This window comes from Coloeus monedula, assembly GCF_965178545.1.
Source record: "Coloeus monedula genome assembly, chromosome: 8".
NCBI lineage: Eukaryota > Metazoa > Chordata > Aves > Passeriformes > Corvidae > Coloeus > Coloeus monedula.
Window position 1 is genome coordinate 7280600 of NC_138788.1, and position 17202 is coordinate 7297801.

Below are 17202 nucleotides of genomic sequence, written 5' to 3' on the forward strand. Positions count from 1 at the left end.
ACTGGCCACTCTGGGGGAGCAATACCCAGGCTTTTTATGTCACTTTATTCCCTGTCTACCCCTGTTCTTTCTAGGCTGTGTATGTTTGTGGTTACAGGAGGCTCAGTGATCTTGTTAATGTCTCACATCCACATAAAGCTGCTAGAATAATTCTGCAGGTGAATAAAAGGGCACTAAAAAAAGCAAACAAAGATGCAGAAACGCTTTAAATCACCAGTTTCAGTCTCAGAAAATACTGAGCCTTGCTTTCATCAGTCCAGTCTCTTCAGTAACTTCTCCAAGCCAGCCAAGTTTGTATCATTGCATCTTAAGATCTGTGCAGGGCAAGCTTGGGTTTAAAGCCCTGCTGTACAGGGATATTTCTCCTGTATTGTGCCACAGGATGACATCTGAGGTGAGATAAGTTTCTCAGCACAACATATGTAATTATTCACGTGCTTCACAATACTTCTACCCCAGCGTAAATGGACTGGAAAGAAATGAAACTAGTCACAGCCCTGCTTTGATTGTAATTTACTGTAGGCAAGACAATACCTAGTGTAAGGTTTCAGAGGATGAAAGAATAAATATGTAAATTTATTCTAGTAGTGCACAGAACAAAAAGAATTTTGAGAAGCTTAAACTGTCTATTTCTTTTGTGGGTCCCAGTTTTAAGTATGGCATGGATAAATACTATAATCAATCAAAGTATAATCGATATTTGAACAGCAACACTAGGTAAAGCAGGATGGAAACGTATGTAGGTTAAAGCAGGTTAAGTGCAGTGTAAATACCTCATCTGAAGCAACCCAGATAATTTCCTTAAATCACTGCAAAACAGAAACCCTGTGGAGAAAGGAGAGCTAGTGGAAAAGCCAGCAGCTAGATGGACAGTGCTCCTTGATTGCCTTCCTCTCACACATGGCTGAGTGCAGCCATAGCACTGGAGGCCTTCTGCATGGCTGAAGGAGAGGATGGAGTGTGCCACGCGTGGTAGGTCCCGGAGTTTGTAGTGCAGGGAGGGGGGTGTTAAATAAACATGGACCGCCAGCAGCAACGGGGCAGTTTAAAGTCAATACTGTCGATAGCGGCAATCTGCCGGAGCAGTGCCCCAGGGGAGGAGCTGGAGTGATCTCTGGTCTTTCACTACTGCAGCACAGCACTCTCGAATGCCACTGGGGGAAGAAAGGGCCTTCTGAAGAGGATGAGAAGGCGCTGACCCAGTTTTCACTAAAAGAAGCTGCCAGTGGGAGCTGTGCATTCTGCAGGGGCAGGGATTGCAACAGCCCCTGCCAGGGGCTTGGGAAGTCCAAACCAAGGTGGCAGCCCTATAGACTGTGGTACAGCATTGCACAAACTCATGTGTCAGGTCACCTTAGCGTTCCCATCTGTAACAGAACAGTTCTGCAGCTGCCACTTCAGGCCTCCAAGTGCCAGCTGTAAGTGTGCCTAGAAGAAAGCATTTGTTAGTGCCCTGCTGCAAGTGAGCCACGGCAGCGCCGAGCAGAGCATCAATACTAAATAAAATTAACTGTAATGTGTTTGTTGCTGCGGGCACCCACTGTGCACTCGTCCGAAAGATGATGTTGGTAACAGCAGATGATTTCCCATTTTTTTGGTAAATGGGGTCCAGTAAATAAATGTGCTATGTCATATCTCATCACTGGCTCCACAGTTAGTTTCATCAGTAGCTGCCTTTCCCGTGACACCACTGTCTTTAACTCTGGTCTCAAGAGTGGCTCATTAGCCAAGCCCAGCAAAATTTGCCTTCAAGAGTGATAAGTAACAGGGTATGGGAAATGTCAGAGTACGGTGCTGTGGTACAGTTATTCTCATGAACCATTCTTCTCTTTCATAGGCAAAAATTAGGCTTGTGCCTAATTTCACATGCAGCTTATCCCGAATTTGAATTTGGCATGCACTTTACAGTGCCTTTCTTCCTTGCCACACCATCCCCAAAGCCTTAGTTTTCCTCTGTCCCTTCGTCTTTAACCATTCATTTTCCCTTTTTCCACTCTTCCCTGGCAACCAGAACAACCCAATACCCTTCCTTCTAAACTTCTTTGTTCCTTTCTCCATCTATGCATAGTGACAGAGTGCTGCCCTTATGAGGAGAAGATGCAGACTGGGACGGAGCTGAATTTCAGCTTTTATTTTTCAGATCTCTTTTTGCCTTCTCTTGGCAGCCTGCTGCTGTCCATTCTCCTGACAGCAATATATGCCATTTCTGAGGAAAAGGCTTGGAAACTGCATTTGTTATTTTACATAATGTAATATGAGCTCCATCTTAAGGACATGTTTTAGCAGGATTTAGCATGGAGTATTTAGGATTTATTAGGTGCTCGTGTGGCAATGGTTGTTTTACATGACAGTCTCATGCAGGAGAAGTCTAAGGGAGAGGATAGTGTGATGTTTTTCCTGAAGCACTTTATCTTCAAAGTGAAAATTCAGTGGCCATGTGCTTCCTTTCTTGATAGTGGCACTGTGTTTCCTGAGTGTCATTTTCAGATATCTTAGTATCCACAGTCTGAACTGAACCTGAATTGAATTTTGAAGATTACAGAACCTGTTCCACATGAAACCAGTGCTGTGCATCTCCTGCTGCCAGGTTCCTATTAAAGCTCTCTTGTAGTCATTTGTGAGCCCCCATGTATTTATTCCTTGCTCGTACCTGCACTGCTCTGCATCTCTTGTGACCTCCCTTCCTGTTTAGTCCAGCCCTGCTGCCCTGTGGGTGCAGGGAGGAGCCCAGCCAGGTGAATGCTTTGTGCCTTCAGGTAGATTTTATTGGGCTGGGTAACCTGAGATGCAAATGCTATTTAAGATACCATACAAAAATACAAAATGGTTTATAAAGCTTGGTCCTCAGCCCCCCTGACCTTGTCCCTTAGTCACATGCAAATGTGTTTGTCATTTGCTTGAAAGTGAGGGCTGATACATTTCCAAAAGACAGGAAGTTCTTGATTAAACAGTCATTGCAATCTTTACCAAAAGCTGGTCATAACTCCATCAGAGTTTTGGTGTTTGCGTGCTGATCAGTTATTCTTCATATCTGTTCATCTATTTTCTGCCTATCTGTCTTTTTTCAGAATTACACAACTGTATCATGCAATAGATACTGCATTTTTATTGTTAGTAGTGGGTTCCGTGGGTACACATACTGGAAGGAATAAAAAGATAAGGAATGCATGACTCCAAAGTTATATGCTTTAGGTTTCCCTTGATCTGAAAAAACCAGCCTGTCAGTAAGGTTTAGGGTCAATGCTGCAAGAAAGGCCATATTTCATGTACATAATGCTTTCATTCACACTGGGAAATGGGACAAACCCAAACAATAACAGCTGTTCTGAGTTATGAACACACATCCTGCTCTTCAGTTTGTTAAAGATTTTATGCACATTTAAGGAAAAGTAGCAAATGTCTATGAAACAAAACTCAAACTCCTACTGCTATAGGTTGTCCTCTTCTGAACAGGTATTTTTTCCCAAATTTGAAAATTTACTTCAGAATCCTCCTCTTTGTAGCAGTACTTTCAAAAAAAAAGAAAAAAAAAAGATCGCATAAAGGTTGGCTACATTAGTTCACACTGCTTGTTAACATTGTATTTGACTGTGTTTGACAGAATTTTTAGAACTAATGGCATAATTATTCACAGAGTTGGGTAGGTGCAGAGAAGTGATTTATCACCTTGTTCAGGGAGCAGCTCACAATGAAGTGCTTTCTGTTGGCAGAATGGTTACACACCCCTGCACATAGCTGCCAAGAAGAACCAGATGGACATTGCCACCACACTGCTGGAGTACGGTGCTGACGCCAACGCCGTCACCAGGCAGGGCATCGCCCCCGTGCACCTCGCCTCCCAGGACGGCCACGTGGACATGGTGTCACTGCTGCTCTCCAGAAATGCTAACGTCAACCTCAGCAACAAGGTCAGTGTTCCCTCTGTCTGGGGCCAAGGCAGTGAAAAAACGTGGTGATGGGAAGGAGAGGGACCTGCAATTAAATTTTGCCCACTGGGATTCTGCGCGTGCTGGAAGCCACTGCAGGTGTGTGAACACACATCATCATCTCTCCTAGCAGAGAGCAGCATGCCATGTCACACTGAATGAACTGTATTTTGTAATGCCCAAGGTTTGGTGGTAACACATGCTGCAGTGAAGTTTATTAATCCAGCATTAATTTATGCTAGTCTGCCAAAACATGCCCAGAGAGGAAATGCCTTCCTCTCCACAGGGGCTACTGGGGCTGGCGCCTGTCATTTATCAGCCTCCAGGAATATGCCTGCCCATTTTTCAGTTGTTACATGTGTAATTGTAACATTTGCTATACTTTTTTTGTAATTTTTATTGTATTTGTAACATTTTTAGCACATTTTATAACAAAAAACATAACATGTACCAGCAAGTGGTGACAAATATTACCACCTAATGGCAAGAGCTGACTTGTTCAAGGATGCTGACTTTTTAAATAGGATAATAACAGCAACATTGTCTGAGATTTTATTCCTTAATATAAGTGATTCTTCCTCTCCAGGGTATGTTCCTTCGACCACAGTGACTTTTGGTGTAATTTCTCCTGGTGGTAGGAATGGAAAGTTGATATATTTTAGCTTATGTGTGAATTCATAGGTTATGAAGTCCGCTCTATAGTAAGGTTTCTAGCAAATGTGCAGCATTAATTCTTTAAATGCCCCACTAGACATCGCTATTTGATATTGTCAAGTGCAGTTTTAGTATGGATTTGTGTGCCTAGACTAGAGAGGCAATAGAAATTTTTTTCATGGACAATATTTCTTATTCTCAGCAGGTAGGAAGAGTCAGTGTCCTCTGAGGCAGTGGGTGTTGCTGCACAGGGCTGCTGTGCAGTGCATTCCTGTGTCTAACTTTACAGTTTGACTGTTTGTGGGTTCTCCTTCAGAAAGCTTCTCTTGCAGATAGGATTTTTTTTTACCTCCCCCCACAGGTCTCAATCATGTGTGGGCTTATGCAGTGCAGGATGGACTTTGTAACCCCCCAGGGAAATCTGCCATGTGTGTGTTCTGCATTGGCTGTCCCCTTCTGCTGCTGAGGCTAATACAGGGAACACGATTGAAGTGCTTGGCACATTGATTCAGTGCCACCAGAGGTTAATTACCTGCAGCATCCTTCAATCCATTACTGTTCAGTTGTAATCTCCAGTTTCTCACTGTGCTGATAACACCACCTTTGGGGAGTAATTCCCCTCGTACCCTCTCAGGGATGTGCATTTCCTTGGAGCACAGCACCTCTACATTTGAAACCAGATGTTTAAAGCACACTGACTTCTGAGTTTTGCAGTTTTGCAATGAGAGTAAAAAGAGCATTTATTTCTTCAGGACCCACAGAATGGTTGAGAGCTGCATATTTCAGAGCCCCATACTGAGCCTTATTAAATCCTTTTAGAAGGTTTGGCCATTACTACTCAGGCTCCATTTGGTGATTTAGAGATGGTTACTGTTATATATATTTGTGTAAGGTGACCCACCTAAGCTGTGCTGTCAACAGGATTGCATCTTGGAGTGAAATGCAGTGGGACGCTCTCAAAAGAGCTGCCTTTGGTAGGGAATGCACTGTGGCTGTGGATTTGGGTTCAAGGATAGGGAACTTAGCAAGAGTTTCTGCCTGATGTGACAACTGCTATTACTTGCTCTTCTGTCCTTGATGCTAAAGGCAGTAGGAAAAGGAGAGAAAATGAACCATAATTTTCAAGTAAAGGATATTCTTTCTTATCCCTAACAACATCTCCTCAGCAGATGCCTCCTCTTCTACCCCTTTTATCTTCTACCCCTTTCATGTGGCAGAAAGTTGCATAGTTTTCTGAGGTTTTAAGAATATTTAGATCTTGAGTTTTAAATAAGAAAAATTATCAGTACACCTTCTCTATCAAGTCTGTATACTCCCTGAGCAGAGAGAAATGGGCCTGATCTCAGAGAAATGCAGTTTTATTCTTTTATGTTTGTGTCTGAAAATGATCAAATAGAGGAGTAAAAAGTAAGGATAAAACTAAGTGAATGTAACTTCCCAAAAACTTGCAGAAGTGTAAACAATGATTCAATATTGCTTTTAAAGTCTGCCTCATTATAAGGAAGTGAATTAGGAGGTAAAGATAGACTATGTGACTTTTCCTTAAAGTGCTCTGATTTGTTATCCCACATGTAACACTGCTTGGAGGAATGTCCCTTGTCCTGAAGAAACCTCATCTTGCTGGCTTTTGAATTGTACTTTCCTGCAGATGAACAATGTGATTGTGAAGCACCTTACACAGTGAAAGTGGAATGTGTAACTTCTTTAAATTCAGTCGGTGTTTAGAGTCATACTGATACCTGAATTTGCATTTTAGTGTCCATGTGCCTCCTCTGAAGATTGTTACTTGTTGTTTCTGGTTTACAGAGTGGACTGACGCCCCTCCACCTGGCTGCTCAAGAGGACAGGGTCAATGTAGCAGAGGTTCTGGTTAACCAGGGAGCTGCTGTTGATGCACAGACAAAGGTACCAACACCACTGTCAGCATAAAGTATTTCCTCTCGGGGAGCATTAGCCTCTAGACAGGACTAGTAATTGATTTCAGGGCGAAACTGAAATTGCAGCAGAGAAACATTCCTTGTAATAAATTACTGTAGAATATATTCTGAAAACTGAAGATATGTAAACTTGGGTGTTTAATGTCAAGCTCAGCCTTTGAGCAGTAAGCTTATTTTTTGCCAAACGTTCAGATCAATATACGTTTAGATTGTATCCTATTATTGTGCTTCACTGAAGGTAAGTGGGATTGATCTAGTTTTCGAGTAAGGAAACTGTTATCTAATATGAAATACATAAATGCAGTGGTGGTCTATTTCAAATTTACTTGCCTAAAAATAGTTTTGCCTAAATATTTGGACTCCTGAAAAAGTGACCTGGATTTTCAAGGTGCTTGGGGATGGCTTTTGAGAGCCCCAGTGATGACACCCCCCACTTCACAATATTGCTTTTTAAGGTCAATGTCCTGAAGCACAGACCCTTTGCAGAAATGTTTTTATGCTCCCTAATGGTGTACAGTGCTCAGAATTTAATGATAATGATCTCAGTGATGATTACATTTACATTCCTCATGCATTGTCTAGATCTTGGAGGCATTCCTTTAGCTGGGCAAGAAATCAGTTGAGATCAAATACTTGGACTGTAGCTGATCAAATCAGCTAAATGAACCAAGACTCACAATCTGACCTGCACCCTTTTGCAGGGTAGTAGCTTTCACAGCTCTCTGCTAGGTGTATGCCATGAGTTAGGTGCTGTGCTTGCATCCCAGGAATGTCCAGGTGTGTCAGACTGTCCAGCAATATTATCATACTACACTGACAGCTCAGAAAGGGCTGAGTCCATCATCATGTCTGGCTGCAGCTCAGCTGATTATAATCTGTGGCAGAGAGAAAAGTCATTGTTATCTGATTTTTCTACAGTGTAATTCCAACTGTACCAGCTACTGATTTCAATAACATTATTCTGAAATAGTTGTGCTAAAATCCCAGGAGCTTCTCCAGGTTTATACTTTGGTAACATATCCTCAGCCTGTATTTTAAAGATGAATCAGTCAGGTTTATCTGCCAGATCACCCAGTAGCAGATGAGATCTGCCCTGGTTCATTCTTTGCACAGTTTCCACAGATGAATGTGGTTGCCTTCCTAGAGATAGTTTCTACCTGGTTTTGGTTTCAGTAGCAGGACATTGCAGAACCTGTTCTTTGAACTTGGTCAGAGCTGAATCACCTCCCAGGCCATACAGCTTGTCTGAGTGCTTGCCTTTGCCCCTCTGTGCAGTGCTCTTGTGTGCCCCACAAATAGCAAGCAGTCTAAGGGGACATTTATACTGACAGGTGCAGGCAGACACACGTGTTTGCTTTGCCAGCTCTCCAGGGTCCAAACAGGATCCCATTCTGGGCTGCAGTGGCCTTTTAGTCACATTAGGGTGGTGGGAACATCTGAGGTACTGTGACAGCTGAGAGGCAGGCAGGGCAGGACATGTCTGCTGGGTCCCAGGGACAGCTTGGTGCAGCTGCAGGAGCTCTGTCATCAGCTTCAGGCCTGGCAATGTGGGAGCAGGCAGGTGACTCTGTAGAGACATGTGGAAAAGGGGCTTCAGTTTATCATTCAGAGGCCTCCTCTGTGTGGAGCTGAATTTCTTAATTGCAGTGCTGAAAATTGACCTAGTCATCAGGTAAAATGGGGGGGAAATACAATCATGTTTCACTGTGTGCAACATGAATCTTGTCCATCAGTAATAGTCATATAATTTTAAAGAAGTCAGAAGTAAATCCCTTGTTGTTCACCCTCATTCCTCAGTTATATATGTAACTAGTGGGAATAAAGAACAGTTTCCTAGTACACACTTGTTTCCGTGACACTGCTCCATAATTGTTAGGAAGCAGGGCAGGGAATCAAAAGTCAGGTGAAGTCATGTTGAATTTAAGCAGGACTGTTCTAGGGTGTAAGAAGTCACTTGTCTGGGGAAATTTTCCATCCTGTGGGCTTCTGTGGGGAAGAACACCCGCTCGTCCTCCTGTCCACCCTACTAGTTAGCCCTCCCTGCTGTAGGGCACTGTCTGCTCCTTGGGAAGAGAGTGCCCACATGCCTTGCAGGATTCTAATAGAGTGAAATGAGCTCGATGCTTATGCCCTGGCATGAGCTTGGTGCTTTTCCACTGGCTTCTGCAGAGTCCCATCTGCTGGGTTTGTGCAGCAGTGAGCCCTCCAGGCTCCATAGAGTCAGCCACGTGGAGGTTGTCTGCCAGATATCCGCTCGCTGCCGCCTGCGACACAAGAAAAGTGCCAATGCAGTACTGGGTGTTTTAGCAGGAGTAGTTTCTGGATAAACTCATGATCACCTTGAGCTCCTCAGGAAAGAACTGCAAAACCCTGAATTTCTACAATGAAGGAAGAACGTTATGCTGTAAGAACGGCCATACTTTGACCTCATGTTCTATACAGGTGAAGGTTAGATGATTGACTTGTAAAGCAGCAGCTCTGTAGTTACAAGCTCTCCCATTTAGATGGATTAACTGTTCCATGGGAATAAAAGGTCTGTACATGCTACCTCTAAAACCAGAGGCATTGGGGGACAAGATAAGCAACAGCTGAGTTGGCTTCGGAAGCACTGTTGCTATGCTTGCATGTTTGCACGATCCTGTCCAGCATGTCCAGTTTGGATTCATTCCTTTGGGCATTCAGCAGCAGAGATCTGGCCATCCATGCCTTAAAAGTCAGTGAAGCAGCACAGCTCAGAGTGACATGATATTGGGGATCTCTGCTACCAGCAGTGTCACCACTAACCTTCTGTTTTCTTCTCTCCATTTCACATCCATGTACTTTTCTTACCTCAGTTTTTGTGCTGCAGATGACTACTCAGTAGCACTTTTTTTACTGGTTTTATTGATTTTTTTTCTCTCCTTATCATATTTCTCATTTTCCCAGGATAAGCAAGCATAGGTTATATCACTCCAGCACAGTACCTGTCAGTAGGGGGAGAACGCTTCATATCATTTAACTTAATATCACTAGATCATTGAACTCTTGAGTAGGGACCAATGGACTATCATCTTCCTCCTCTGGTACATGTTCTTTAGTCATCATTTATATATAACTTACCCTCCCTGTGAAAACATCTAGAGTCTGCAATTCTGACACATGGGAGTTCTGACCCTGCTCACACTCTGAGGGCTGCACACTCTGGGGAGTTTTCAGGTGGTTAAAGGAGAAGATGGGGCAGAAACACATTTTGCATCTTGAAGCTGTAGCAGGGAAGAAAAGAAATCCAGCACTGCAAAAAACCACTTGTACAGGGGATTAGTCTGTATGATTAAGATCAGTTCTGGCTACATAACTTATGAGCATTTTCAAAATTGCTCTCAGACATGAACAATTACATCTGTGGGTCTCTCGTGGGGTAGTTTCCCTCCCAAGAATTTTTTTCCGTGACCTTTGTTGTAGAAAAAGGCATGAAAGGAAGAATAGCTGCTGATTATGAAGTCCATTTATTAACAGTGCTGTGGGGTCCTTCTGGTTTTGCTGCATCAGTTAACTAAATAGCCTCTAATCCCAGAGCTGCAGGAGTCTAAATCAATGCTGAAGAGTAAACAACACTGGTGTAGCAGGCCAGGACTAGTGCCTTGAGAGGCCATAAGGCTGCTCCTACCACTTGAAAATGAGATTTTGTTATGTGGTTTAAACTCAGCCACGTTAGAAAAGATACTTCAGGTGGTAGTTTCAGAGCTGCTTCAAAATCTTTCACATTTAGAGAGCTTTAATAATTTGATTTGGTGTTCACAGAAGGCATGTTAGCGTCGTCCAGCAAAGGCAGCAGCTCTTGTCTATTCTGACATTGCATTTGTGTGCCTGAATTCAGGTATGCTAAAGAGTTTTTGATGCTGAAGATGTGCTGTTGCAGTATCATGCTTAACACAGGGCATGCTCATCCCTTCACAATAATATTGGGAGTTAAAAACCAGTCTGAAGCCATGGCTGCGAGCAGATATCCCTTCTCTGGTGAGCATGCTGAGTGTGAAAAGCTGTCCTGGTACATGTGATGTTGCTTTTGTTTCAGGGCTTTTGTGCTGGTAGTTGGCATGAGTAAATATTGTTTTGTGGCTCAGCAGGTCTCCACATGTCATTTTTCACTGTTTATCCCATTGAAGAGTGTAGTTGTAGGAAACAGCAGTGCTGTGATGGACTGGCAAAGGAAGACTGATGAGAGAAAGTGCAGGTTCAGTCAGGGATGAAAAGCAGGGTTTGGAGCTTTGATTTCAGTGCAGGTCCTTTTAGTCTAACAGTTTTAGTCTAACACTGCTCTTGGTGTTGGGCCTCCCTGGGGGAATTGATGGTCTCACAGTCCCTGGCTGATGACTGTCTGGAAAACAAAGCCAGAATTAAACTGTCTTTTGTTTCTGGAACTGTAGTTTTGGTAGGAGAGAACGGTGGCTGAGGGGTCATGATGTTCTTTTTGCAGGTTGAGCTGGGATTTTTATTTCAGATTTATTCAGGTCTGTCTGCTTTGTTCTGACAGGAGCCCCACAGCAGCCTGAGTTTGTAACAGCAGTCCAGCTTTTCCATTGGAATATCTAATTTTCAGATGCAGAGAGAGATAAGAAGGAGGCAGGGAGGGAGGGAAGTGCTATTGAGAAAAATCGCTTCCATACAGAACAAACACTCAAATGCAGGTATTTCAGTACATCATCATGGTGCATTATCTGTCTCTCCTTGGCTCTTTGTACATGCTCAGTTGTTATCAAGACATTCCTGTGGAAATTTCCAGCCTAATAATGTGCAATAATGAACCTTTGCAAGGTACTGCAACATGTTAAGCCCTGATTCAGCAATCAGGGAAGTGTCTGTGTACACGTAGGTTTGCCTTTCATTCAGTCAGGCCTTTGTGATCTTTGGATCTAAAGCAATTTCTAGCCCTATAAACAATAATAACCTAGCTTCATTGTCTGACATTTACAGCAGAAAAACAAAAACTGAGCAGCTTGAGAGTCAGCATGACTAGAAAGATGCAGTAATTCAAGCTGTTAAGATTTATGGTTATTGCCAGTGGAGGATATGAAAGTAATTCGCTGACATGATATACAAGACTTGTGATAGTTCCCCTCAAAAATAAAAATTGAAGGGCAGGAGAATAAGGGATTCTTTGTGTGTTCCATTAGGAATGAAAAGTTCAGTATTTCTGATTTTGTTTTTTTCTTGGCAGTTATTCTTGTGGCTTTTGATAAGCCCTTCCCAGCTGCTAACTCCCATGGTGCTGCTCATTCTTTAAAACAGCCGGAAGGTGATGTGTGTTAGAGCTGTGTTAAACAAAAGCCTTGATTTTCCTGGAAGTAGCTTTTTCAATATTAGGCTGCCTCCAAAATCCCTTAGTGCTTTGTCAGTAATTATAACTAAGCCTGAACTGCTGTGCAGAAATTTATATAATTGTGAGGCTGGGTTTTGTTGTTTTGGTTTTGCTTTGGGGGGTTTTTTTTTGGTGGGTTTTTTGTTGTTTTGGGGTTTGGTTTGTTTGTTTGTGTGTGTGTTAATTATTAATATCTTTTGAAGCAAAATATTTTAGCCTCCTGGGCACCTTTCTATAGAGAATGAAAGTAGCAAGCTCAAGTAGCCTTGAGAATTACTACTTTTATTGTTAATTTAATTGTGTAATTGCAGAATCTGCCAGTTGGAGTGTTTCAGAAAAGTTAATAGAATACCTTGATTTCCATGGGGATCCCGGGATACAATTGTTGTGCCTTCCTGAGCTAGAAGGAGCTGAGTGCAGGGATCTGTGCTGTAACTGAGAAGTTAAGGATATCCCCTCAGGTTCCAGGCACTAAAAGGGCATTTTGCTGACTGGTTTCACTTTGGCCAGTGCCCTCACTGCCCACGCTGCTGGCTGTGCACATGAAGCTGTCCCGTGGTGTCTGCTGAGGGCCAGTGCGCCCGCGAGCCGTGACGCGCCGTGTCACATCCCTGTCCCTCTGCTGTCAGGGACTGGGCACGGCTCATCAAACAGGACCTGACAGGAGATGACCACAGGCTATGGCAGACTTCAAAGAAAGCTCCCAGGACCCTCCAAGGACCTCAGGCAGGGGACTGGTGTTTTGCCACCAGGCTAAGCAGGTGCCCACACGGCTGCTGGGGACACGTGCGGTGCCTGTGGCAGGAGCTGCCTCCCAGTGCACACCCCTCCAGCTGCCACACACAGCCAGGCCAGCAGCACCAGAGCTTCAGAGCTCCTCCTTCAGCTCCAGCTGAATTGTGACTCTGGAAAAGTCACCATTTCCCCTGTTAATTGGGAGGGGAAAGAGGAAAAGCTTTCACTTAGTCTCTGATGTAAACAGCAGACTGGTCAGCAGTGACAAAGAGCATCAATAGTTGCTCCTCCAGCCTTTTCTGAAGGTACCACCTGTAAGTCTCTGTATATTCCATTTGTAGAAGGAAACTGTCATTGCACTGCAGTAAATATGGGGGGGGTTTGATAGCTCCTTTTTCAGTATTGATTGTTACAGGCTGGAGAGGAGCCTTTACAGATCACTTCAAAGGGAAAGCTGAGATCAGCTGGTCTTGGCTCTCTGATATGCTCCAGATTTCAATGTTTTAGGGTTATCAGCAGGGGGTTCTCAGTCCTTGACTTTGGATTTCATCTCTCCAGTTGGTTTTTTTGCCGATTTTTTTTTTTTTTTGGGACCTTGCTGGTCACATTAAGAGTTCTGTATTTTGAAGGGGAAGAAGGGAATTAAGTTTTTATAGGAGGAGGTCTCACAGCCTTATTTTTTTAGCTGTTTTTTGAACTGTTTTGATAGCTTGGCCATCCTTTAATCTGAGTTTTTCTTTGGCCCATGTAGAGGCAGGGCTGTAGAAGCTGTGTTTGAGGTACATGACTGTGAGTCATCATTCTGCAGAAGAATCAAGACTCTGGGACAGCTCAGGTAGCCCTGTTGGATTCAGACTTTGGGCTCTCCTAGGAACAGGAAGTTCTTTGGCCAGCCCTAAACTAACAGTATCTGTAAGATGAGGTCTGTGTGTTCAGTTCATGATTTCATTTAAGCTACTGCTCAGGCTCCTACCACTGTGTGCAACTACTCTGTGCAGGAAAAGTTCCTCGTAGTCATTTGGCATATGATCCAATGTTCACATAAGTCAGCAAAAAGTTTCATTCTGCTGATGCCAATGGAATTTCGATTCAGTGCTGTTTCTGGCACTGATTGACTCATCCTGGTTGTCAAAGTTAGATGGCAAAGGGTATATAATCAACTGGAAAAGAATGACACGCCCTAATTTAAAGTAACTGTCACAGCCACCGTCTCCTAGCATGTGTTAATACAACTGAAATTAGGTAACCTTGTATGAAGGAGTATCAGAGGCAAAGTGATGTGAAAAGAAATGGTGTGTCTAAACTCATGGGCCCTTGAGACTTCCCTCTAGTGGAATTAGTTCACATTTGAGGTTTTCTCTTTCTTTCTCCTGAGTAGCTTTGACTTCATGGTTTGAACATATGTAGTGCTGGCTCCTGAACCCCAGGCTGACCTTGGTCTTGTCTCCTTGGTGTTTTTGACCAAGTTGTCTGACCTGAGCACACCTCACTGGCATGGCTGTTAAAATGCAGGATGACAGGCTGCAGATTTGAACTGTGTCCTTCTGCCTTTTGGGCACCAGGGTTTATTTTCAGAGCAGGAAAGCAAAGGCATTTTTTCACCTTTAAACACTGGTAGGAGCAGCAGGTGCGTGGTCAGTACAAGACCGGGTCGTCTTTCAGTGTTTCTACCCAGAAGGTTGGATTTTGGATCTAGTTCCAGATTATTTATGGGTAAGAACTGAGGCAGGCCAAGGCAGATACCATGGTGGGAGTCTCTTACAGACCACCCAGCCAGGAGGAAGAGCCAGATGAAACATTCTCCGAGCAGCTGGGAGAAGTCTCACAATCCATGGTGCTTCTTCTTCTGGAGAGCTTCAATTTACCAAATGTCCACTGGAAGTACAACACAGCAGAGAGGGAACAGTTTAGGAGGTTCCTGGAGTGTGTGGAAGAGAACGTCCTACCCCAGCAGGTGAGGGAGCCAGCTAGGGAAGGCTCCTGCTGGACCTGTGTTTGTAACAGAGTAGGACTGGGGGGTGACCTGATGGTCAGAGGCTGTCTTGGGCACAGTGATCCCAAAATGATAGTTCTTATTTCTTGGAGAAGTAAGAAGGGGGGTCAGCAGAACTGCCACCTTCCAAAGGGCAGATTGTGACCAGATTAGGAGACTGGTTCCCTTGAGAATCCCTTGGGAGCCAGTCCTGAGGGGGTGAGGAATCCAGGAAGGCTGGATGTGCTTCAAGAAGGAGATCCCCAAGGCATGGAAGCAGGCCATGCCTGTGTGCCCAAAGATGAGCTGGCAGGGACAAGACTGGCCTTGCTGAACAGAGATTTTTGGCTGGAACTCAGAAGAAAAACAAAAAAAAGAGTTTACCTTTGGAAGAAGGGGTAGGCCTCTCAGGAGGACTACAAGGATGTTGTGAGGTTATGCAGGGTGAAAATTAGAAGGGATGAAGCCCAACTAGAACTTAACCTGACTACTGCTGTAAAAGAACAAAAAATATTTCTATGAACACAGTAGCAACAAAAGGAGGGCTGAGAATCTCCCTCCTTTATTGGATGTGGGGGAAAACATTGGCAAAGGATGAGGAAAAGGCTGAGGTACTCAAAGCCATCTTTGCCTCAGTCTGTAACAGCCCCCTGAGCTGGAAGAGAGGGAGGGGGAGCAGAATGAAGCCCCCATAATCCAAGGGGAAATGGTCAGTGAACTGCTACACCACCTAGACACACAAAACATTAGGGGACTGGATAGGATCCACCCGAGGGTACGGAGAGAGCTGGTGGAAGCACTCACTGAGCACTTCAGTTGACTTTCATGAGAAGTGTTTTTTTTTCCAAGGCTGGAGGATTTTTCACACAGGCCAAAGAAATAAAGCTTAATGGGATTTTTCCTGTTTCATGCCTGTTTGGGTTTTTTTGGTTTTTTGGGTTTTTTTAATTTTTTTTTTTTTTGGTCAGGGCACTTGTGGGATATTCACATTTACTAACTGCTGACGTTCGTTCTAGATGGGATACACTCCTTTGCACGTTGGCTGCCACTACGGAAACATAAAAATCGTGAACTTCCTTCTGCAGCATTCTGCAAAAGTTAACGCCAAAACGAAGGTGAGTGTCGCCCCTGTCCCCGCTCGCTCCGTGCAGGCTGTGGGCGCGGTGCCCACCGCAGCCTGGCCTTCCCTCTCTTTCCTGTGCTGCAGAACGGGTACACGGCGCTGCACCAGGCGGCGCAGCAGGGGCACACCCACATCATCAATGTCCTGCTCCAGCACGGCGCCGCGCCCAACGAGCTCACTGTGGTAAGTGCTGCGGTGGGACGGGAACAGAGCGCAGGGAGCCTCCTCCCATCACCGCCACATCCTCTGTTCCATCACCTCTCCCGGAACGAGAGCGACAAACATCTGAAAACCTCTTCATTTTCATCCCATTTCATCTCACTTACATATCCTACTACCCAAGTATTTATTTCGATCAGAAAATGTAAACATTTTTTTCTTTTATTTTACATTCTTCTGTAATTAATCAGCAGTTCCTACACTTCTCCTTGCTAACATTCAACTTCTGTTGCAAACGTTTCAATTGCTAGAATGGAAACACTGCCCTCGCCATTGCTAAGCGACTTGGCTACATTTCAGTTGTTGACACATTGAAGGTGGTGACAGAGGAGACCATGACTACAATTGTAAGTACAGCTTAGTTCGGTAGGGAAGGGAAGAATTTTTCCAAAGCCAGAGTGTAACTGTAACTAAACTTTGTGTTCTGAGATTCCAGTCACCTGTTTCCTTTTAGCAGTATAAAGCTGATATTAAGTAAAGCATGAGCTGTCTATTTTTAAGGTAGCAGGCACTGTGAGGATGTACACAGAAAGAGCACCAACTGAGCAGAAAATGGCCAGTGTAAAGGACTGGTCATAACTGCAGTGTTTCTCCACACAATGTTTATCCACACATCTTGTTGTTTAGGGAACAAGTTTGCAGCTGAAAAGATGTTCCTACAGGCTTGTGTAAACAGAAGCTGCTGCTGTCCTTGGAGAGCATTTCCCAACAGTCTGATGTTTAATGGCTTGAATTTGCCCTAAGAGAACCCATTCCAATATAAAAAAATTCTTGGAATCTACTTAAAAGCACCTCATTGTGTGGTTTCTGGCCCCTTGCATCGGAGGGTGAAAGGCTGTGCTCTGCAAGCAGCCACAGTCAGCGCCTGCAACCCCAAATATCCATTCCCTGACGTGGATGTGAACTCCAGCTTTTCTGTCATGCCTCTCAGGAAGCATTAGCCAGGAGACACTGAAGGGACTAGCACTGGTCAAATACTGCCTGCTGTCAGAAAAATTCACAGAATCCAAAGTATTTCTCAGAAGGATCTTTTGTTCACTAATGTTTTGCCAAATTGCTCTCTGAAGAAAACAGTTTTGTGAGGTGAGACACCTCCTTGCACTACCATAGTAAAAAAAGCCCAAATTGGGTCTGAAGAACATAAATTCAGAATATTGGCTCCAAAATAGCTTTTTCCTTTCAGCAACTATTTTTCTTCTTCTGATTAAGAAGATGAAAATGCACATGTATGTGTTTTTAGACATATCAGGGGTGGAAAACAGTTACTGTGTGTGCTCCATGTTTTGTCATCACCCCTT

The 17202-nt window shown here is 44.0% G+C and overlaps 1 protein-coding gene across 2 annotated transcripts in view; it reads left to right on the forward strand.

Moving 5' to 3' along the window:
* ANK3 (ankyrin 3) overlaps positions 1 to 17202 on the forward strand; it is a gene marked incomplete at its 5' end in the record, with an annotated part of 290725 nt that overhangs the window by 191967 nt on the left and 81556 nt on the right. For both annotated transcript variants that reach the window (XM_082286216.1, XM_082286215.1), the window contains 5 exons: positions 3711 to 3908; positions 6387 to 6485; positions 15579 to 15677; positions 15770 to 15868; positions 16156 to 16251. In XM_082286216.1, the coding sequence (XP_082142342.1) occupies positions 3711 to 3908; positions 6387 to 6485; positions 15579 to 15677; positions 15770 to 15868; positions 16156 to 16251 (591 nt within the window). The remainder of the gene's footprint in view (positions 1 to 3710; positions 3909 to 6386; positions 6486 to 15578; positions 15678 to 15769; positions 15869 to 16155; positions 16252 to 17202) is intronic.